The sequence below is a fragment of the Chlamydomonas reinhardtii genome, chromosome 1 (assembly GCF_000002595.2).
Source record: "Chlamydomonas reinhardtii strain CC-503 cw92 mt+ chromosome 1, whole genome shotgun sequence".
Classification (NCBI taxonomy): Eukaryota; Viridiplantae; Chlorophyta; class Chlorophyceae; order Chlamydomonadales; family Chlamydomonadaceae; genus Chlamydomonas; species Chlamydomonas reinhardtii.
This window is the reverse complement of record NC_057004.1, coordinates 6,137,120-6,158,379: the sequence shown is the minus strand read 5'-3', so window position 1 is coordinate 6,158,379 and position 21,260 is coordinate 6,137,120. Positions and strand designations below refer to the sequence as shown.

Sequence of the window (21,260 nt, the reverse complement as noted above, 5' to 3'; positions counted from 1 at the left end):
GGGGCATGCACAGCATAGCCGCAGAGGCGGGAGTCAGTCATGGAATGCAACCTGGTGGCGGAGCAGCACGTGGCCAGCCATCGCAGTTTGCAGCCGAGTTGACAAATCATACACCGCAACATCATCGGTAGGACCATACGTTGCCAGCTGGTGCCGCTCATTACCCGGCGCCTGGCCACTCTCACCCAGACACGTTGCCGCACACGGAGCAGAACTTGCGCATGGCGCTGGTGGTGGAGGGCCGCGCTGCGGTGGTCAGGTAGCTGGCCTTGTTGGCAGGCAGCCGGTCCAGCTCAGCCTGCAGCAACAATGCAGGTGCGCGTGTTGAGTGTTCGAAGCGTAACAGCGAGGGTGCGCGGTGTCCAGGGGCGGTGAAGTCGTGTCGCACTTATGAATGGGCCGGGGGCAGCAACATGCCTCAATGCTCACATGCACATAATGCCGCTACTGCAATGCAAGCAAGAACATCTGTTGGTGTACCGCTATGGTGGGGCATAGCTGGTACCCGGTGGCATAACCAGCCTGATGGTGCTAAGCGTAGCTGCAGTGTCGCCACAAACCGGTGTACAACAGGGTTGGGCCGGAATCCAGGTCAATCGTCGGGCAGCTTCTCCACGGTACTTGTGCACGCACCCCACGCACCCCTGCTACACTACTCACATCGTCCAGCAGACGCGAGAAGTTCTTGGGCCCCCGCCTGTCGCCGCCAATGCCGCGGAGCTTGCGCTTGCCACCTGCCTTCTTGCCCTTCTTCTTCTTGCCGCCCACCTCTACACGATGAGGTAACATGCGGAGGGTATCATCACGACGGCCACACGGATGATGACGGCACTGCAAAGCTCCCGGGCCGAGCATGGGTGTTGACTGCCTGCGCTGTCGCGCAATGACCAGCGCCTTGTGCCCAATTCCCTAGTACCAACTCCCAAGGGGCCACGTCGTCCCACGGGGCCACGCCCCCAGGCCGCGTTCCCGCCTTGCAAGCAACACCGCTGTCACCCAACCACAACCGGCCCAGCTCACCCTCGTCCTCCTCTTCGTCCTCCAGGTTGAACTCCTCATCGTCGCTGGCCATGCCGAACGCCTCCCCAGCGTCATTGTCGTTCTCTAGCGCATCCAGCCGAGCTTGTGCGGCCTGAAGCGTGTGTGCGTGCAAGACGTCAAAGGGAGTTCGGATGATATCATACGGGGAGCGCAGTATGCGCGTGTTTGTGTATTGCGTGATGCGTTTGAAATGATGGGGGCAAAGACAGCAGCGCGTGCATGTGCTTGCAATGTAGCACTGCCCGATGTGCCCCTGGCGGCGCGGTGGGCAGGCATGTGGTCGCCAAAGCGGCCGGCCCCGCTGCGCCTGTGTCTCGCATTGCTGGGCGTCAGGCCCTGCTTAGATACGGGTTGCAACTCTGCTACAACTAAGGAGCCTCTTGATAGGTGACGCTTCTGTCCTGCTGATCACTGAAATAAGGGGCCGTCCAACATTCAGGCCGCAGGCGCCCGGCTCGCGCTATCAGGACACGCTGTAGCCGCTGCCACGACATGTCTCATGCTAGCACCTGCTTCACGCCAACGAGTCTCACTCCTGCACAGGTATCCATCGCCCCACAACTTGCAACGACGCCTCCCATGCCTCATGGTGCACTGGAACTGCATGAGCCCTCGTCCACCTTGATAGGCCACGAAAAGAGCGTGCCACTCCACACCCCACCCTTGAACTGACAACCCGCCGCCCTAGCCCCTGACCGCGCCCCCTTCATCCCATGTTCTCAAAGGAGGCGGCTCTTGATGCGCAGTGCAATCCCCGCGGAACCTCACCTGTAAGCGGGTTGTCTCATCTACGACGGCCATGCGCTGCGACACCTTGCGTTCGCGCAGAGCGCGCCGTGGCTGGGCATCTGCAGAATAATCAGAGCCCCTATTAGACTCTGCTTCACAGCGCTAGGCATTAGGGTCAAAATTGACGCCTTACGCACTCTGTTTGGGCGCCATCTTCACCGCCTAGGCTCTCCTCGGTGGCTTCCGAGCTAATTTAGACGTGTAATTGCCGTCCGCGAGGCTTGCACTGTCCAGCGCGAGCCTCGCGGGCCCTCGCCTAGCTCAGCGCTCTCTACTTGCGCCTCCTAGCTATTACAAGACAAGACAAAATCATCAAGTTATATTTGTCAATTGCACATGTTCTAATGGTAATAGCACATTATCGTGCTGCACACCAGTCTTGGTGGGTGCGACGCGCTTTGATGTTGTCCTGATATTTGCAACAACGTAGCCAGAAGGTCTATGATCTGGGGCATTGGGCCTCCGGCCAAAACACCTCGGTCCCCATCCCGGGTGGGCCTGGGCGGGGGGGCACGATCCCTGCCGAGAGAAAGCCAGCTCTGCGCGGCACTCCGCCTCGCCGCTGGGTGATGGAACCATTGGCGCACATGCAAGACTGTTGTCCAAGTTGTTTAAGACACGAAGACACGTTTAAGGGCAGCGCAGCTCGTACGCGTGCGGAGCCTGCGTTGCCCTGACCTCCGTAATCTTGGGAACCAATGCCACAGTCCCGTACCGATCAATAATAATACAGTATCCTGCTGCTCTATAAAGTTGCTTTTGCATTTCTGGTAGATGAGTCAACTCAGCGCAGCCCGGTTGTGAAAACTGTCACGAACCAAACCCTCGCGAAGTCAAGTGTGTACACACTGTTAGGGGGCATATATAGACTTGTACCGTGAATCTGCTAAGTTGTCAGGCAGTACTTCAGCCGGGCGGATGAACGTTGTCGCTCTTAGTGTGAATTCGATCCGGGAGCTTCTTTCAGCTGAAGTCACAGATTTGTTAAAATTCCGCACACGATTACTGATAGCACCTCTGTGCCGCACGTTCCTCAGGCACATCTGTAAATTGTAGCCCTGCCCGCGAACAGCCCATATCAAGGCCTTTCTTCTGCAAGCGCGCACGTTGAGGCGTCGGATATCCTACTAAATGTCAGGAGCTAGTTTTCATAAGCACTGGCGTCGCTGCATCGCTTGTTGTTGAAGGTGAGCACACGCGGGCGGGGCACCTTGGGGCAGATAAATTTTCGCTCAGTTACGAGGGGGCGCCAATTGCCTGAACCTGCTGGTTGGAAACGATGTACGCTTCGCCGCGGCTGTGGGTCGGGGTTGTCGCCTCTTATTCGACACATTTCCTACTGGCGCAGGACCGCAGGCGTGAACATCACGATGAACTTACTGAGACAAATCGCTCAATGTTTCAAACCTGATACTCATGCGGAAAGCCATGAAAGGGCCTCAGCCGTGTGCGAAGGCTGCCCGGCGGTCGGGGTGCGAACAGCCCTAACCACCGCCGGCTCAGCGGAGTGCTCCCGGCACGACGCTGGGCTTACCTTCTCCGCCTCCCCGTCGTTTACAGCGTCCATTCTAGCCTCCAACTTTGCAGCGGGCTCTCTCGAATCCGCAGCCGCCTGCTTCACCAGTACCGCATGCTCAACTGCAGCTACCGCGGGGCTTGCGGGCGGGGCCACGCCACCCTCAGGCCCAAATAGCAGTGGCAGCAAAGCAGCAGCCATGTCAGGCATGCCGGCAGATGCTGCCGTTGCTACTGCTGTTGCTGCTGCTGGAGCGGCTCCTGACCAGATGCTACACAGCACTGGGGCGTCGGCAGCGGTCGTTGCCCCCGCGGCGGTCCAAACAGCACAGGCAGGGCGGCTGTTCGATCTGCTTCCCGCTGCCGCCGGCCACGATGCCATGTACGGCGGAGCGGGGCGGACCACCTCTGGGCCGGGGAGCTCCACGCCCATGTTTGAAAGTTGTGTGGCATGCCCGGGCGGCGCAGATGCTGCAGCCGCTGCTGGACCCGCAGTCACGGAGCTGCAGGTGGCGTTCAGCGCCTACAACACCCGCGACATATGTGCGCGGGACCCCACCATGCGCATAAGGTACGCGGGGGGGTAAGCGGGTGCAGGCAAGGGCAGCAAAACAAGCGTTTCTGCTTGCTACCGTACGTGCGTCACTGTCGTGACGTTTGCAGTCTTGCAACATGCGCACACGCAGGCATCTGAAGGTGATGGCCACTGGGCCCAGCGCTGTCATCTATAAAGGTAGGCTGGACGCGATCTATGATCAGCTGCAAGGTGCCGCGGAATTGCAGGGCATCCAGTGTATGTGTGGGCCGACGGTCATAGGCGTGACAAGCTTTGCGTTAATAATGCTTTCGCAGGGACGTGGCAGGGCATGCTAGTCGCAGTGCGGTTCACGCTCCACAAGGGCAGCTGCTGCAGCGCAGCAGCCAGTGCCGGCCCGGACAGCTACGGCCCTGCTGCAGCCGGTGGCAGCGGACCTTATGAGCTGGGCGCGAGCTCGCCGGAGCAAGCCGCGCAGACCACGTTCCGCCGTGTTTGTGGGATGATGGCGAGCCACTGCACCCCGCAGCGCTCCCACTGCACGCGCGTGTACGCATGCGATTTCTCCAGGGTCGTGCGTGCCGCTGACTCCGGCTCCGCCTGGGCCTCCGGCGGCGAGGGCGGTGGCAGGGCTGCGGGGCTTACAGTGGTTGCATGTGACTGGGCGGCAGGGGCGGAACCCCATGACGGAGGTCTTTCCACGCCACCGGCCCAACAGCTGCCGTACAGCATCCACAGCAGCCTGGACGATAGCTTGGCCAGCAGCAGCAGCGACACTGGGCTCTCGCAGGGACGGGCCTGGGCAGCTGCACAGCAGCGTTGCAATCCTCTGGCTGGCAGCAGGCAGGGCCCTGGCGCTCACACGGGCAGCGCCCCGACCGTCAACCGCGCAGACGACCTTGAGCGCAGCGGCAGCAGCTGCTGCGGCAGCGGCGGCAGTAGCATCAACTCTGCTGCGACGGCTGCGAGCGCGGCTAGGGGCAGCATGGGCGGGGCTGTCGCGGCGGTAGGCTGTGGTGTTCCTGCTTCGGCAGGCTCCAGCGCACACTCCAGCGCGCATCTGCCCCGGCCATCAGGCCAGGCGCCTGCCCCTGCCGCATCCTCCCCCGCCGCATCGCGCTTCCACTTCAGCTCTGTGCTGTGCAGCTGCCCGCCGCCCGCCTGTGGCTCTGCCTCGCCCACCGCAGCTGCTCAGCAGCAGCCCCTGCAGCAACACGTACAGGAGCAGGAGCTGCCGCTCTCAACGCTTCAGGGCCTTCTGGCCTACCTGCGCGCCGCTCCGGGCGACTCCCTCCTGCACACGGTGTTGGAGCAGGGCTGCTGCGGCGACCTGTGGCACGGCGTCCGGTGTGGCGTGTACGACGCCTACGGCTCCGGACCGCTAGGCCCACGGGGCGCCATGACGAACCTGGTGCACAGTGCACGCGGCGTGGCGGCTGGGCTGCAGCAGCTGCACCAGGCGGGGGAGGTGCACGGCGGGCTGTGCCCCGGCAACGTGCTGCTGCAGTGGAGCAGGCCGAATGGGCCTGCGCACGCGGAGGAGGGCGGCGAGGTCATGATGTTGGCAGGCGCGTCGGGCGCCGCCGCGTCCGGCAGCAGGAGCAGCGGCAGTGGCGGTCGGAAGAAGTGGCGCCGGGGTCTCTTTGCGGCTCGCATCACGGACTGCGGCGTGCGCCGGCTGCTGCTGGGGCCGCAGTGGCAGCAGCAACTGGCGGCGCATGCTGACCTTCTCAGCTGCACAGCTCCCGAGCTGCTGCCACCGTCATGTGCCGACTCAACGGCGGGCAGTCGCCAGACAAACGCTGAGCTGCAGTGGCAGCCACACAACGACATCTACTCGTGAGTTCTTGACTTCGTGCAATACGGTAGTGCAAGTGGCTTCCCCATGCGCTGCTTCTCATACCTGTGAGCTCCTTGTCGCCTTTGACTCTCATCGTTTCCTTGTCCTTTCCTTACTCGTGATGCCGCAGGTTCGGGTGCCTGCTTTACCTCATGTGCACCGGCGGCCTCCCCAACTCACACCGTCTTCGCCCACGGCCTGCTGCTGGCTCGGGTGCCTCCGCCCCGATTGCTGACCCCAACGGCTGCACGGAGCCGCCGGCTACTACCATCTGGCCCTCCAACGTGTGGCCGCCCCTACGCAGCCTGGGCGAGGCGTGCATGGCCACCGACCCCGCCCTGCGCCCCACAGCCAGTCGAGTGGTGCAAGTGCTGCTGCTGTGGGAGAGCCGGCTGTGCAGCTCGCGGCAACAGCAGCTACTGCAGTACGACGGCACGCGCGCAATGCCCACGCAGCAGCCCACGCGCCTCAACGTGTCCGCGCCCGACTTCCCCACACTGGCGGCTGCAGCAGCCAGCCGCAACGGCGGGTGTAGCGGCCATGCTACGGATGTAACGAGAGACGGCATCGGCGCTGTCGCGGTGGCTTTAGCAGGCTCTGGCTGTAGCGATGTGCCGGCATCAGCCTTTGAGGTACAGCCGCGCCTTGTGGAGCAGCACCAGCAGCATCAGGTCGCCGCGCGTCTGCCGGGCCGTACCGGCAGCGGCGGCGGCAGAGTCGCTGGGGGCTGCCTCGTGTTGGGCGTGGGTTCTGGCGCGTTCTCGCACACGCTTGACTCAGTGGCTGAGGCGGAAATGACGGCGTGCGGCAGTGGCTGCAGCAGCGGCGCCGAGGAGCGTCTGAAGCGGGGCACCGAGGAGCAACCTGCGGGTGCCGCCGCCGGGGCTTCGTCATCAGTGACCTGCGGCGGAGGTGGCATGGGCACGGTGCGCGGTGCATTTATGTCCAGCCCTGCACATGCGCTTGTTGCGGCGGACCTGCTGCACAAGCCAGCGCGGCAAGTGGGCGTGCCGATGGCGGCTCCGGATGCTCAGTCGGCACAGCAGCAGGCCTGCCCGGAGCAGCCCGGGGCGCTTGCAGCGGCAGCGGTAGCAGCGGTCGCTGTGGGCCAGCCGGTGGCTGCTTCGCGGAGCAGGGAGGGGCGAATCCGTGCGCTGCAGATGCAGTCCATGCCTTAAATGAACGCAAGCCCTCGCGTAGCCGTGCATGGGCATTTCGCGTTCAACTGTCCAACAGAGCAGGCAATCATACTTATGATTGGCAGCTGCGCAGCATTTCCGCAGCTGCGCGGCAGTTCCGGGACCCAGCAAGCAAACGTAACAGTTGAGGACAAACCTTGAGCGCAGCTGTGCCTTTGTATTCGATCAATGTGCGCCAAAGCGTCACTCTTTGCAAGGTCTGGCGGTAACGTGTGATGTCGGAAAGATACTTTAGTTGGTGGAATGGTGGTCGCGGCCAAGGATGAGCAGGTGTGAGCCGACGCAGGGTAGTATGCATACGAACATGTGTGATTGTAACTTCCGGCATCGTGGGAGTGGGATTGTTCAGAAAGATGGGCACGGATAGACGTGCACAGCTTAGCGATGATGTTGTCTGGGGAGTGAGTATGTGATGTTGAAGATGGTTTTCAGGGCGCAAGGTGCATGGGCCGCTTTATTGATCCATATTACTGATGTGACCTAGCACGGCCGCCGGACATTGGTGAAGGGGACATGGTGCAGTTGTCTTCAGGGATACGTGGAGGCTAGAACTGTGGGCAAGCGCCGCCTGCAGGTGCTATTATTACTTGTCCGGCAAGAGAGATTCAATCCGGGTTACCAAGCTTGCCCACGGAAGCTTTGCGCTAATTGGTCAAGTGAAGTGTGGAGCCGCTGAGGTTAGGCGTGGTACAGGGTATGAGTTCCCATCTAAATCAAAAGGCAGCTGTGCGTTCGGGAGACGCCCAGAAGAAAGTGCTCAAGTGACTGAGGAGATGAGACGTAAGAGCAAGGCTAGGATGATGTTATGAGGAGGAGGGCGAGGCAAGTGAGCGCGCAAGGAGAGTAACAAGGACTTGAGTCGACATGTGTGGTAACGGCGGCGTTTCAGCTACGCGTGATGGGTGGTGTTGATAAACACCGGTTTTGGGCAGTCGACTACGCCTTCTTGGCCTTCTTGGCCCGGAACTTCTGGAGACGGTCCCGCGTCGGCCAGACTGAAGGGCTGCAGCCGCTCCACAGACTTGGCCACGATGGCGCCCACGATGTCGTCGTAGGTGAGGTCGGTGCGGTAAACCGACACCACCAGCACACACGTGTTGTCCTTCACCGGCGCCACACGGTGCTTGTTGGGCAGGGACCCGGTGGTCGGGTCCATGATGTAGGCGGCCTGGTATGGGATGCACCTCTCCTCCTCGCCAGCCATGCGGAGGCGGATGGAGCCCGTGGAGCCCTCGTCGCCGCCGACCTTCATCACGTAGCGGGCCTGGTAGCCCGCCTTCCCTCCCCTGGCGCCATCACCGTGGGCGAAGTGCTGGCCACCGGGAGCCGTCCAAATTAGGTACATCGCGATGTTGCACTGTGGTAAAAAGAGGGGCGTCAGCGTCAGAGTCAGCTCAGCGGCCCACCGAGTACGAGCTGCTGCACGGCTCGACCCACCGAGTCATCGCGACACACCCACCTCGCCCAGCGCCTCCTTGAAGACCTCGCGCACGGGCTCAAAGGGCCCGCCCTCGCCAATACGAAGGGTCGCGTAGTAGCGCGGGTTGTGCTTGCCTCGCCTGTCGGCGCGGGCCTCCCAAGCGAGCTGCGGTAGGAACGCCGCTACAGCCTCGACCACTCTAGGCACCACTCTAGACACCATGTCGTCACTGATCACTATTGCCAAGCAGCTGGTGGACGTGACACTCTAGACACCACTCTAGACACCATGTCGTCACTGAACGTCCACCAGCTGCTTGGCAATAGTGATCAGTGACGACATGGTGTCTAGAGTGGTGTCTAGAGTGGTGTATTGGTGTCTAGAGTGATGGAGACAAAGAGGACAGAAAGACAGCTAGGACAATGCATGGGACCCATGGGACCACGACAAACTGCTGTCAACCACGACGCTTCGCGTAACCCCGGCCGCGACAGGCCTCCGCTGAAAGCTTTCACCGTCACGCTACCGTCACGCTACAGCCGCTGCGGCCGCTGCCGTCTGGTCATAAAGTTTGCTTACTTGGACGGCACTGACAAACATGTGGTTTCAACGGAGTGTTAAGCGATTCGCTTTAGCTTCAGGGAGCGACCCCCCGCGCCAGGGTCTGATCTAGAAGCAGGCACGCATCTCCCTACAAGGCCCGGAGTGGTGGATTCCTGGAGAGAGACCTGTGATGGCAACACCTGCAGATGCAGACTCGATGTTCGATTGAGGACAGGGTGGGGGGGCATGGCAGCCCCGGCCTTGGCCCCGGGCCCGGCCGTTGTGCCAGTGCGTGCCCACTCCGGCAGCCCTTCATTTCAGGGGTTGAACCCCTGCTTCATTTGGTTGAACGGGGCCTGGCACTGACCACACCCTCTCATGTTGCTACACCAGGGGATGCACGTCCCCTGTGCAACACCATCCTGCCATGGACAGAGGCCAGGGCCGAGGAGTTCTGGGTGCCCGCAGCCCCAATCCGTGCCCCGGCGGCCCCGAGGGACTTGTAGATTGACAAAACTCATTACCATACCATATGTAATTAAGGGCAATTACGTCTCAACCAGTCTGACTACAGTGAGCATATTGGCATAGATATTGACCCGGACAACAGGCTTTCGACCATGAATAACAATAAAGAAGGAATCGACAAAAAATGGAACTATAATGCAAGCTCTCTTGTCTCTTGAGTCCTGAGCGACGTGTTTTGCGCTCGAGGTGTCCGAGACAGCAATGCCACGAGCTAAACTGAAGGGCCACTGGCCCTCAGCGCCTAGCCGCAATTAGGAGGAGCTGTTCCTGAGCGACGAATGCCGATTTTAGTGAGCGCGCTGGTGTTAGTGCTGGCTGTCCAATCGACTGCAGCAGCAGACAGCAGCAGTCAGACAGAATGTGGCATTGGCGGCTACGTCTTCTTCCCCGGCTATTCGACACAGGGTGGCTTGGGCACATGGCCCGCACTCGGTGACTGGAAGGCTACTCGTGAGCTCGCAAAGGCACAATGTGACTCTATGGAGAACTGCTTGGGTTTCACGGATACTGCGGAGCTGAAGGGCGTCCTCAGGCCAGTTCAGCGGTGGGCGTGGAGTGGCGAAGGTGCGCTAGGGCTACGTTCAGGACTGGGGAGGCCATCACGACGAACGCCGGGAAGCGCCGCTGAATTAAGGTGGCCTAGGACTGGCAATAGGTTTGCAGGCTTACACCGCCGCGGTTAGGGAGGCGTGGATAGTTAGCTAAGGCCTGTGTGGGTTTGGTGCAGTCAACCCTTACAGCTACTTGCGTCGACGCCCCGCCCCGTTAATTGTCTCGGCGTTGATGCGGAGTGCCCTGCCTCTGACTTTGCAGACTGGTCTTCCACCGTGTCGCCATGCCGCGGCACGTACGTCAAGTCAGACGTCGCAGCGCGCAGCATACCCCCAGCCGCAGCCTCGGCGGCACGCGCCGCCGCCCTCGCCATCAGCGCCGCCGCCAACAGCAGTAGCGGCAGCCTTGACGGCGCGTCCGCCACAGCCTCTGAATCTGCCTCCAGCAGCTTCGCCGCGGCGGTGCAGGGCGGCGAGGGCTGCCTGGACCCCTCCCTGCTGATACCCGGCTTTCGCTTCTTCCCGCACCGCTACCTGGACGAAGCCACCGGAGCCACGTCTGCAGCCATGGCAGCGGCGCTGCCCATGACGGGTTTCATCCTGGACGGCATGACAGCCGTGCAGCTGCAGGTCAGAGCGGGTGCATGCGCGGACTGGGGGGGGGGCTGTTTGAACGGGTTGAAGAGCTGGTTGCAGCTAGTGAAGGTGGCAGCTAGTGAACGCGCGGGTTGCTCGAGCCCATCCGTGGGCTTGTGACCTGTGTAATTCATGTATGCTGGCTCCGGGCGCAGGTGTTTGCGGCCGTGTGTTACCGCTGCAGCTGGTGCTTCGCATTCGACACCACCGGCCGCGTGTGGGGAGATGTGGTGAGTATCGGTACGGACTTGCTTTGGGTTTGTTGGAGCGCCCGGTAGCAATGGCCTACAGGCACCGGCGCGTCCTGCCAGTCTCGTTACTCGTAACCGGTTAGCTCTGCTATGCGGTACTTGTCTTGGGTACTTGTATGGCCGAACGGTTTCATTAAGAGTGCATGTCCCTGCGACAGACCAAGCTGGCGCTGTATGCGGAGCTGCTGCGGCAACAGAGCCCGCAGTGGAAGCCCAGCGACGTGCGGCAGCGTGGCGTGTGTGGCGGCACCTTCCTGCAGGTGCCTCCCGCGAACGCATACGGTGAGCGAGGCTGGGTGCAGCGGGTCAAAGAAAGGCGTGATGGCGAATGTGCAGGCCGATGGCCGCTGCAAGCACCCAGCTCCATGGCTCTGCCACCACTCCAAGCTGTGAGGCAGCCTCGGGCTAAGGAGCACGCCACCCGCCTGCGCCTACCCAACTCGTACTTGCAGGCTGCAGCTCGCATTCCGACTTTGCGTTGTACCCCGGCTACTACCCCGCCGTACAACCTTACGCTGCCGTACGGCCTGGATCCAGCCTGGACGACTTGCTGGCCACGTGCACGGCAGCCGCCGGTGCCGGCGCCGGTGCCAGCAATAGCAATAGCGACAGCAACAGCGGTAGCACCGATGACGTCGCCACCAGTCTCACCATCACCTCGATTGGCAGCTCGAACGCAAGCACTAGCACCACCAGCAGCATTGGCAGCACCAGTACAGGTGCGAGCCGCTGCTACGCGGCCCAGTACCCGGAGCTGGTGCTGGCGGGTGCGGCGCCGGTGCGGCCGCTGCTGGACGACGGGCCGCCGCCGTCCGCGGAGACGTGCGGGGGCACCTACCTGCGGCTGCCACCCGCCTACATTGAGATGCTGGGTGCGTGGCGTGTGTGTGTGTGTGGGGGGGGGTGCATTCATGATTGTTTAAGAAGCGAAGGGGGTGCGGGCTGGCGCCTCAGCACGGCTTGGCGCTTGCTGGGCACACCAGGTTTGGTTCCTGCATGCAGGTCTGGGGGAGGGCGCTGAGCGTACCGTGCTGAGAGGTGGTAGCGCCCAGGGGGCGGGTGTTGTGCGGAGGCCTAGTCATGCGGGCTCGCCACAACCCGGCGTGACTGAGCACATGCATCCTTGTCCAGAGGCGCCGCACCGCCCCAGTCATTCGCGAGTTACTCACGCCGTGTTGCGTGGACGGCTGCCCCTCCCTGCAGGCTTCCACAGTACCACGGTGTTCGCGGAGACCTACCCCTCCGCCTCCGCCTCCGCGCTGTCCTTCTCCGGGCTGCGGCTGGCCTTCACCGCCTCGGCCCCACTGGACGCGGCGCGGCCGCTGCCCGGCTGCGCCGCTGGCGACACCAGCTGCAGCCTGATTGTGATGGTCACCATGACGCTCACGAGCACCGTGGTGCTGCCCAACACAACCGCGGCCGCCGCGGCGCAGCTTTCCGCCGGCGGCACCAGCAGCAGCACCACCGCCACTATCAGCGGCGCCACTAGCAACGGCGGTGCTGACGCCGGCAGCCTGGCGGCTGTGGCCGCGGCGGCGCACTCTTACGGCTCGCTACGGTTCCAGGTGGTGCGGCGGGATGGCGGTGGCGCTGCCTTCGAGTGGCGGCTGGCGGCGCCGCGCTCCAGCGGGCGCACAACCAGCCAAATCATGATGTACGCCGTGCCCATCCACAGCCGTGACGACGTGGTCCTTGTGTCGGCACGGAACGAGCCCGGCTACAGCAGCCTAGGCGCCATCCTCGCGTTCAACGTCATCGTGCGCTACGCGCTTCCGGCACCGCCGTCGCCCGCGCCATCGTCATTGGACACGGGCGCAGGGGCCGGCGCGGGCGGGGGTGGGGTGGCGCCGGGGGCGCAGCAGGAGCATCACCAGCGTGTGCAGGTGGCGCTGCTGGTGGGCACGGTGGTGGGCGGCGGGGTGGCGCTGGCGGCGCTTGGCGTGCTGGTGTTCATGTTCGTGCGGCGCGTGCGGCGCCGGCGGCTGCGCTACATTCAGCCTGAGAAGCCGGAGACAGGGCACCCAACCCGTATGGGCCTGGTGTTTGGGGGCTCCGGTGACGGCGCGATGGGCTGTGGTGACGGAAGCGACACCTGCGGCGCGGCCGGCGGCGGCAGCGGGGCTGGGAGCAAGGCAGGCGGCAGCAGCGAGGCCTGGGACGCTGTGTGCGGCAAGCTGACCGCAGAAGCGGCGGTAGCTTCTGGCGTGGCGGGTGCGGTGGGCGTGGTGGCAGGGGCGGAGGTGCAGGGCCATCAAAGCCTGTCCAGTTTGGCAATCCTGCCCGTGGTGTTTGGCGGTGCCGCATTGGGCAGGCAGCAGCACCGCCGCGACATCCCGGCGGTGCTCAAGAGTGGCGGCGCCGCTGCGCCGACAGGCCACGTGCCAGCAGCAGCCCACGGCAAGCAGGCAGGGAGCAGGCCGATGACAATCTGTAGCGCCAGCGGCACAGGCAGCGGCCAGTGCGGCGTTCAGCCCTCCACGCCGCTCCGGAGCCCGTTGTGGTGCTTCGGCGGCGCCCCCAGTGCGTCCCTTGCAGGGCCCGCGTTCGCCGGTGCCGGTTGCGGGTCGTGGAGGTGCTCCGGCGGCGGCAGTCGTCGTGCTGTGCGGCCGGAGCTGTCAGGCAGTCGCACAGGCGAAACGGTCGTTGCAGATGAGGTGCCTGCAGCTGCCCCGCAGCGCTGCCTGCCGTCGATGTCAAGTTTGATGTCGCGGCGTGTCGGCACGACAGTGGCTGCTGCAAAGGGCCCCGCACCGCAGACCCAGATGACTGGCCCGCAACCAGCGCTCGCAGCAGTGGGCTTAATTGTGGACGCGCCAGAGGCATCGCCGCACGCGATGGCGACAGCGACGGCGCAGGCGCAGGAGCATGCCAGGGCAGAACAGGCAGCGGGCCTCCTGGAGGCGGTAATCCTCACCGCGGACGGCGACCCAGTAGAGGGGCTGGGGCATCACGCGCCAACAACATTACCACTAGAGCCGCAGCCGCACAGAGCGGCCACGGCATCTGGGTCGAGTGCAGACACGTGCGCCGCGCCGTCACTTGTGGAGCCGGCCCCCGGCCCATCATCACGAGCCGCGTACGACCGGGCGTGTACCATCGCCGCTATGCTCGACTCTGCTGCGCCTGCAAGTCACGCCAGCGCCGCTGCAGGCAGCGGTGCCACGCTCAGCCTGTCAGGAGGGCGCGAGGGCACCGCCGCGGGGCCTCTGGCCCCATCCGTCTCGCATGTGCAGTGCAATGCAGCGCTAGCGGCACCTGCGACGCGCTGTGCAAGCGACGTGGTAGTCGGCACCACGCCTCGGGCTCTGCCGCTAAGCAGCTGTGCAGATGCATCCGCTTGCGGGCCGCCGGCAGCGCACAGCGCCGTGGCACCCACGTCTGTCGACGACCGCTTCTCGGCGTCACTGCAAGGGCTGGACCTGCGAGCCCTGCACTTGCAGGAAAGCAGTTTTGCCAGCACCAGCGTCGGAGGAGGCTCCTGTGCGGCAGTTGCGGCCACCTCGGCTATGGGCACGCAGGCTGTCGCGCTCATGCTCGCGCGGGCGCCTGGCAGCAGCAGCAGCAGCAGCCGACAGCCTCAACGCTGCTCGTCACCGGGGTCGTCACTGCCGGTCCCCGTCTACGGAGCAGCTATTGGCAACTGCGCTGAGGTTGCGCCTGGCAGCCCCGCACTGAGGACTCGATGTGGGAGCCCCAGCAGCCTCGGCGGGATGACCAGCGGCCCCGCAGACGGCGAGGCACACAGAACCGGCTGCACGACGAAGATCGGCCAGCAGGTGCGAGTGGCCGCGGCCACCGCCGCTGTCGCTGGCGCAGCCGCCGCAGCCGCCACCTCCTCGCCTCGCGTCAGGGCAGCTTTCGTTGCGTCAGAGCTCTGCCGCACGGACGGTCCCGGTCGCACTGCAGCGGCCACAGCAGCTGCGGCAACTTCCGAGGCGCCTGGGGGACCGCAGCTGCAGCCGCCCCGGCTCACGTGCCTCCCGGGCCGGGCCGTGGACACACACGCGCCCTCGCCGGCTGAGGCGCCAGCAGATGCCGGTGCTGGTGCAGCGAGTGCGGGCGATGCAGCAGGCTCTGGGGCTGGGGATGCCCGCGCCGAGCGGTTGGACCGGCAAGCCGGCGAGGGTGCGGGCGACGATGCCAGCGAGGCTGGGCCCGAGGAGGGTGAACGCACCTCGGCTGGGTCTGGCACGTCCTCCTTCCACACCGCCACTGGCGGCTGGTCGCCTGCCTCCGGCTCGCAACTTGCGGTCGTGGACGAGGCACCGGTCACGTCTGCTGACTGCACTGCTGCTCCAGCGGCCCCCAGGGCTGGCGTCGGCGCTGGTGTTGATGCTGCGGCTGCGGCTGCTGAAGTCACCAGCGCAAGTCCTGAAGCTCAAGCTGCGTTGAGACAGGGCCCGGTTGCGCCGGCGGCAGCTGTGCCCGCTCACAGGTCGTCAGGGCCAGGGCTCCCGTTGCCGCCACCTGCCATGACTGCCGCTGGCTCCGCCGCGGGAACGCACGTGCTCTTTACGGGGCCGGTGAACTTCCCCTCTCTGGCCGCGCAGCAGTACCAGCACCCGCACCCTTACCCTCACTCACACGCCGCGCACTTGCAGCAGCTGCTGGCCCGGCAGCAGCAGCAGTGGGCTGGCCCGGGCGGTGGGCAGCCGCTGCCGCCCATTCCTTCCTCTCAGATTGCACCAGGCGGGGGCACGGAAGCGGCAGCGAGCATGCGCGCGGGAGCGCCCGGCGCAGGCACCAGCGGCCCAGCGGGGTCACGCCCCGCACCGCCGGTGAGGCGCGCGAGTGCCGCCGGCGCGTACGCGTTCATGGCCAGCGCGCTCGGGCAGGCTGTGGCGGCTGTGATGGGTGGCGGCAGCGGCAAGTCTTCCGGCGCCACCACGCCCCGCGGCCCCGCCGCTGGCGCCCCCATGGCCATTGACTCGCCGGCGGCGGCTGTCGGCGGCGGCACCACGGGCGTGTCGTCGCAGTTTGAGCGGAGTGGCTCGCATCAGAATCTGGTGCTGCCGCTGGAGCCCGGCCGCGGCCCGGATGCGGCGGCCGCGGCGGCTGCGGCGGCGGCGCTCGGCCGCCACAACCCGGCCGCGGCTGCTGGCGGCGGCAGCGGCTGCGCCTCGGGCCGGGTCAGCGGCTGCGGCGGCGTGGGCCCGGCCGGGTTCGGCAGCGGCCCCAACCCGGCCACCCACAACGCTCATCCCAACGTCGCGCCCTCGGATGCCTGGTTCCGCAGCCTCAACGGCAGCATGGGCATCCTGGGCGGAGCGCAGCTGTGGCCGGCGGCCGGCGCGGCCGGCCAGGCCGTGCTACCCGCGCCACCCTCGGCAGCTGCGGCGGCAACGGCAGGGCCGCCGCCGCCTATCATGCTGAATGGCGCGGGGCCTGGCAGTGCGGGTGTGGCGGGAATGCCGGCAATGGCCTCGCCTGGCAGCGCAGGCGGATACAGCATGTACGGTATGTATGGCTACTACGCGCTTGGCGCGGGCAGCGCCGGCGGCTCATCGTGCTCTGCCAGCCTGCCGGCGGGTGGGCCGGGGTCGACAGCGAGCAACGCGGGCGGCTACAACAGCGGCAGCGTGTGGGGCGGAGCCGGAGGCGGCGGCGCAGGTGCAGGCGTCTACGGCGGCGCTGGCCTGGGAGCCGGTGTTGTCGGCAGCGGCTGGGAGGGCGGTGACGAACGAGCCAACAACCCGCTGCTGCAGGTGGGCGCGTGGGCGTGGGCATGTGTGTGGGGCGGTGGCGTGGGTGGAGGTGCGGGCGGGGGGGCGTGGGCGTGGGCGTGGGCAAGCCGGGCCCTGCACCCGCCTCCTTGAGGTCTCGTCCTGGGTCGCAGCTGCGACCTGGCTGCGGTACTGCCAGCTGCACAGAACGCCTCAAGCCCAGAGCCTCCCAGCCGCTCAGCACACGCTGCCAAGCCCCCTGGTTCCTCCCTCCGCCCGCCCACTCGATCCCTATCTTCTCTATGCACGTAACTGCATCCCTCCGCCGCCACCGCACACTTTTCACTCCTCCGCCACACCTACGCCCGCAGGTGGTAGTGGGCGACGTGCCGCCGCTGGAGGACGTGGACCTGCGCATCGCGCCCGAGGACCTGCAGCTGGTGGCGCTCATAGGCAAGGGAGCCTGCGGCGAGGTGTATGTGAGTCGCGGCGTGCGGTGACGGCTTGCTGCGAACGTGCCTGCATGCCTACCTGCTTGCCTCGTACGTGCACGCACGCTTGGATTGCTGGCGTGCCTGTTTGTGGATGCCTGCGTTGTCGTTTTGCGACGTCCGCGCCCTGCTGGACGTTTTAGATACGGGGCCCCCAGCTGTATGTGTGTGTTGACCCTGCCACCCCTGTCTGGGTACACTGCAGCACGCGCTGTGGGGCGGCCGGGACGTGGCGGTGAAGAAGCTGCTGGACAGCTGCCCGCCCAACCTGCAGCCGCAAGAAATGCGGACGCTGCTGCAGGTGGGATGCGGCTGCCTGCGGGGGCTGCGAGCACAGCAAATGCGGGCAGCGGCCGGGCGCTGTATGCATTGGGGCATGTGGACCTGCTGTTGCTTGATGAAATGCCGGTGAGCCCCCGATGATGATGTCAGGCGCGTCTTAATCCACAGTGTGCTGCCGCGGTCTGCCCTTTGTCTGCCGCCCCACAGGAGATGGCCATTCTCACTCGGTCGAGGCACCCCAACATCGTGCGCTGCTATGGCGGCTGCCTCAGCCCGCCACAGGTGCGTCGCTGTGCATGCCGCATGAGCCCCACAGTTGCGCAGTGTGCCGAGTGGTTCGCCCGCGTAGCAGCTCCTTCTTGGCCTTCTGCCTCCGTCTCTGCCTTAGAGCCTTCGCTGTTGCTATGTCCGAGCTCTCCGCGCGCTGCTGCACTGCTCGCCGGTCTACCTGCCTGAGCTGCCTGCCCGTGCCCGACCCGCCCACGCCCATGTTCCGTCCCGTACCTGTCCATGCCCGACACCCCCACGCCCATGTTCCGTCCGTGTCCATGCCCGACCCTCATTTCAGGTGTTTCTGGTGGAGGAGCTTCTGGTGAGTCATGCGTACCGTAGTTACTGGTGGTGCTGGGGCTGTCGAGGGAGGCCCGCGGTGGTCCTGGGCTGTGCTGAGCTGCGTATGGGCTGCGTGTGGAAGGACGGCCTCCGTGCCTCAGCCCCCTCTCCAACTGCCTTGGTCACACGCAGGTGTGCTCCCTGCACGACTTCATCTACCACCCGCACGGCGACCGCTCCGTGCTCAAGCTGCTGGGTCTGGCACGCGACGTGGCACTGGGCCTGGCGTACCTGCACCCTACCATCCTGCACCGGTGCGTGGCGGTGGTGTGCGTTTGTGTTTAGCGGTACTGTCAGGGCGCCGTCCGGCTGAACGATACGGTACAGCAAATACACATCGTCGCACGCCAAACTAGGTTCTAAGATGTCGGTTCACCCTGCGCAACGGACTCGCGTGCATGCAGTGATCTCAAGCCCTCCAACATTCTGCTCGACATGTCCGGCCGAGCCAAGATCGCAGAGTGAGCAAAGCGTCACTGCGTCAGTCATGACGGTAGCTGCTATTGACGTGTGCTTCTTTCCCAAAACCGGCCCAACACCGCTCCTCCTTCCCCACCACAACCCGTCACTTGGCTCCGCACGCACGACCCTGCCCGCCCGCAGCTTTGGCCTGGCCCGCTACAAGCTCCGCAGCAAGCTGTCCACGCACACCATCGAGGCTGGCACCACGCCGTACCTGCCGCCGGAGGTGTTTGACCAGCGCGTCAAGCACCTGACCGACCGCTCCGACGTGTACTCCCTGGGCATGTGAGAGCGCAGCTGCTGGGCCGTCGGGTCGGAGAGGGCTGGGAAGTGGAAGGCGATGACGGTGGGACTTGCCTTGTCCACAGGGAATAGCTGGGGCGATACCTATTGAAGAATGTAGCCCTGCCCTCTGGACCTGCCACTCGTTCTGTCATCGCGCCCGCCAAAGACCCCCGTAGAACTCGCTGCTTTATGAACATGCTGCTCTCACCCAGGGGCCCGCCCGCACTCTCGTTGTTCGCCGAACCTATACACCTCGCCGTGCCGCACCTGCAGGGTGTTCTGGGAGCTGTTCATGCGCCAGCCGCCCTGGCACAACATGCGCGACGTCGCAATCGCCTACCACGTGCACGTCAACAGGGCCCGGCCGGCGCTGCCGTCGCGCGACCGCTGCCCGCCGCGCGTGGCTCGCCTCATCCAGGCATGCTGGGCGCAGAGGCCTCGCGACCGGCCCAGCGCGGCCGAGGTGGTCAAGGAGCTGACCCTGACGATTACGCAGCTGGAGATGCAGCAGCCGCAGCAGCAGCAGCAGCGGTAGGGGCGGTGGGGTGGGGCCGCGGGAGCAGCTGCAGGCTCCAAGCAATGATGGCGGGGTGGTATTTGCGTACCTGAGGCGCGGAGGAAGTGACACTTGAACACATGCGTGCGCATCGCAGCTGGTGAATGCATTTGAAAGGGCGCGTGTTGTGCTGGATGGCATTAGGGTTTTATGGCAGGCGGGTTATGTGTTTGGGGTATGGCTGGCAAACGTCATGAATCAATAATAAACAACAAAGGGGTTGGCGCTGCAGCGATTGCTCGTGACCAGTCCCGTACAAGGCACCGATATGGCTCCGACACTGGAGCACTTGGCACGCGCATTTGCGTAGAGGCCTCGAGGCCGGGCACGAAGCGCCGGTCGCTCGAGTTGCAGGCGTGGGCTTTTCCAAATGCTTCGGATGCACTTGCCATACTGGCCGGGGCCTGTCGCCTGTCGTACATTGCCCCCCATGTATCGATTTATAGCAGTTGACGTGCCGCGGTATCTTGTGCGAGTGTGCAACTGGTGGCAAGGGCGGGATGAGTTTGTTTGAGCAGTTTATGAGCTGTTTGCATATATATAGTATGTGGCAACCCTTGTGGTGGTTGGGAGATGCCGAATCGTGGCAGACACAACGCGCAGGGTGTGTGTGGCGGCGGGTAAGGGGGGTTACTTTGGAGTAGTCGCACCGAGATGCGGTACTTGGGCTGACTTGGGATCTGCAAAGAGGTACGCGTACACCACACAGTTGCCGCCTTACAGGATGATTTGATGGGATTTGACTTGCACTTATGGGAACTTCTTACAGTTGGACCGCATGCAGCAGAGCAGGATGGGCGCGACGCCAATTCAGCGGCGAACATATGGCACGCGCTGATGGAGATGCTGCTTGGTAGAGCGCGGCCTGCGGCCCTGCGCCGTGGCGGCGGCGATGGTGGCGGCGACGGCGGCGGCGCAGGGCCCAGCGGTGGTGCAGGGCCTGGCAACTGCGGCGGCGGCGCAAGGCGCAATGGTGGGTTAGGACCTGGCGGCAGTGGCAGCGGCGGCGCTGGAATTCGCGGCAGCGCCGGCGGCGGCGCAGGGCCTTGCGGCGGCGGCAGCGGCCTTGGGCCCAGCCGTGGCAGCGTGCATGTGTGTAGTGGACGGGGCAGGCAAGGCCATACATGGAGGAGGCGAGCGCGGTGCCGCCCAAGAAGTGGCGCCAGTGCGCAGGTTGAGTCCCGGCCGGTTTCTGGTTAGCAGCCTTTGCTGGCGAGCAGAGCATGGCACGGTGTGTGGTAGGCCGCAGGCCCGCAGCAGTGAGGAGTGGTGTGGCTAGAGGATTTCCTGCTCGCTGTTGGGTTTTGTTGCCTGCTGTGCTTGTGCTTGGCAGCGGGGCGCGGCTCGACGCATGGCGGGCAGAGCCTGTACGAACCGCCCCCGGCTATGTCCGGGAGATTAGGTGGATGCTTGCTCCCTCAGACTAGAGACGTGGCGTGGGCGCAGCCCGCTCTTCCATTGACAGGGAGAACCAATTTCTTGTCCACTTCTACGGTTTGCTGATTGCAGTGTCGATTACGGTATAAGGGGCTGGCGGTGTTTGGGACTTATGGGAACACTTCGAGCTGCCGCAGGGTTGCTAGCCTGTCGCTGCACGTGCACGTGCACGCCATCCAGCCGCGTACCCAAGTACCCACCTACGTACCAGCCCCAGCGCTGCCAGCCTCTGCAGCCACCCAGCGTCCCATGCCAGCTGTCCCGTGCCTCTCCCCAGCTGTCCCACCCCAGCAGTCCCACATCCGCTGTCCCCTCCCAGATGTCCCTCCCAGCTGTCCCTTCCAGTCGTCCCTTCCAGTTGTCCCTTCCAGCTGTCCCACCCCAGCTGTCCCTTCGGCTCCCTTCTCAAACGCAGCTTCAGCGAAATCTACAGCCTGCCCGACTCCCGGCGTGTGCGGCCTTCCGCCCGCCTTCCAAAACGCAACAGCCCTCGCCTCTCCTCGCCAGCCGCTCACAGCCGAAACTCTGCTTCTTTCTTAATCAGCCACAAACATCAGCCACAAACAATGCCTCGGAAACAACACCTCGGAAACTTCCTCCCATCTAGTGCGCGGCCACAGCTCC

At 64.6% G+C, this 21,260-nt stretch overlaps 4 protein-coding genes across 5 annotated transcripts; 2 read left to right on the top strand and 2 right to left on the bottom strand.

The window, feature by feature from the left end:
• Positions 1-2: 2 nt before the first annotated feature.
• CHLRE_01g044000v5 (uncharacterized protein) lies at positions 3-2,256 on the bottom strand. The gene is made up of 7 exons (XM_043058852.1): positions 1,968-2,256; positions 1,810-1,889; positions 1,021-1,132; positions 661-770; positions 186-298; positions 140-147; positions 3-51 (listed from the first exon to the last, which is right to left on the bottom strand). The coding sequence occupies exons 1-7, from the start codon at positions 1,981-1,983 to the stop codon at positions 38-40; spliced, it is 453 nt and encodes a 150-aa protein (XP_042928766.1). The 5' UTR covers positions 1,984-2,256; the 3' UTR covers positions 3-37.
• A 478-nt stretch (positions 2,257-2,734) lies between these two features.
• Positions 2,735-8,080, top strand: CHLRE_01g043950v5 (uncharacterized protein). Of its 2 annotated transcripts, none has more exons than XM_043058851.1 (5): positions 2,735-3,017; positions 3,187-3,916; positions 4,032-4,078; positions 4,198-5,719; positions 5,851-8,080. In XM_043058851.1, the coding sequence occupies exons 2-5, from the start codon at positions 3,201-3,203 to the stop codon at positions 6,896-6,898; spliced, it is 3,333 nt and encodes a 1,110-aa protein (XP_042928764.1). In that variant the 5' UTR covers positions 2,735-3,017; positions 3,187-3,200; the 3' UTR covers positions 6,899-8,080. The 2 variants fall into 2 exon arrangements, with proteins under 2 accessions (XP_042928764.1, XP_042928765.1); XM_043058850.1 differs by having other exon boundaries at positions 3,179-3,916.
• A 172-nt stretch (positions 8,081-8,252) lies between these two features.
• Positions 8,253-8,724, bottom strand: CHLRE_01g043901v5 (uncharacterized protein). Its single transcript, XM_043058849.1, has 2 exons — positions 8,357-8,724; positions 8,253-8,276 (listed from the first exon to the last, which is right to left on the bottom strand). Exon 1 carries the CDS (start codon positions 8,559-8,561, stop codon positions 8,361-8,363), a length of 201 nt encoding a protein of 66 aa, XP_042928763.1. The 5' UTR covers positions 8,562-8,724; the 3' UTR covers positions 8,253-8,276; positions 8,357-8,360.
• A 700-nt stretch (positions 8,725-9,424) lies between these two features.
• On the top strand, positions 9,425-20,760 carry CHLRE_01g043850v5 (uncharacterized protein). The gene is made up of 14 exons (XM_043058848.1): positions 9,425-9,974; positions 10,224-10,591; positions 10,753-10,827; positions 11,007-11,130; positions 11,301-11,720; positions 12,052-16,553; positions 16,883-16,990; positions 17,208-17,303; positions 17,492-17,566; positions 17,853-17,876; positions 18,029-18,150; positions 18,301-18,357; positions 18,500-18,643; positions 18,917-20,760. The coding sequence occupies exons 1-14, from the start codon at positions 9,890-9,892 to the stop codon at positions 19,176-19,178; spliced, it is 6,462 nt and encodes a 2,153-aa protein (XP_042928762.1). The 5' UTR covers positions 9,425-9,889; the 3' UTR covers positions 19,179-20,760.
• The last annotated feature ends 500 nt before the right edge of the window (positions 20,761-21,260 follow it).

Coding starts and splice junctions, on each gene's coding strand:
- CHLRE_01g043950v5 (XM_043058851.1), top strand. CDS start 3,201: ATGAACTTACTGAGACAAATCGCTCAATGTTTCAAACCTGATACTCAT. Junction 3,917..4,031: donor GACCCCACCATGCGCATAAG/GTACGCGGGGGG, acceptor GCGCACACGCAG/GCATCTGAAGGTGATGGCCA. Junction 4,079..4,197: donor CAGCGCTGTCATCTATAAAG/GTAGGCTGGACG, acceptor ATGCTTTCGCAG/GGACGTGGCAGGGCATGCTA.
- CHLRE_01g044000v5 (XM_043058852.1), bottom strand. Junction 771..1,020: donor GGACGAAGAGGAGGACGAGG/GTGAGCTGGGCC, acceptor CTCATCGTGTAG/AGGTGGGCGGCAAGAAGAAG. Junction 299..660: donor TCTCGCGTCTGCTGGACGAT/GTGAGTAGTGTA, acceptor TTGTTGCTGCAG/GCTGAGCTGGACCGGCTGCC.
- CHLRE_01g043850v5 (XM_043058848.1), top strand. CDS start 9,890: ATGGAGAACTGCTTGGGTTTCACGGATACTGCGGAGCTGAAGGGCGTC. Junction 9,975..10,223: donor GTGGGCGTGGAGTGGCGAAG/GTGCGCTAGGGC, acceptor CTGACTTTGCAG/ACTGGTCTTCCACCGTGTCG. Junction 18,358..18,499: donor GGCCGAGCCAAGATCGCAGA/GTGAGCAAAGCG, acceptor GCCCGCCCGCAG/CTTTGGCCTGGCCCGCTACA.
- CHLRE_01g043901v5 (XM_043058849.1), bottom strand. CDS start 8,561: ATGGTGTCTAGAGTGGTGCCTAGAGTGGTCGAGGCTGTAGCGGCGTTC.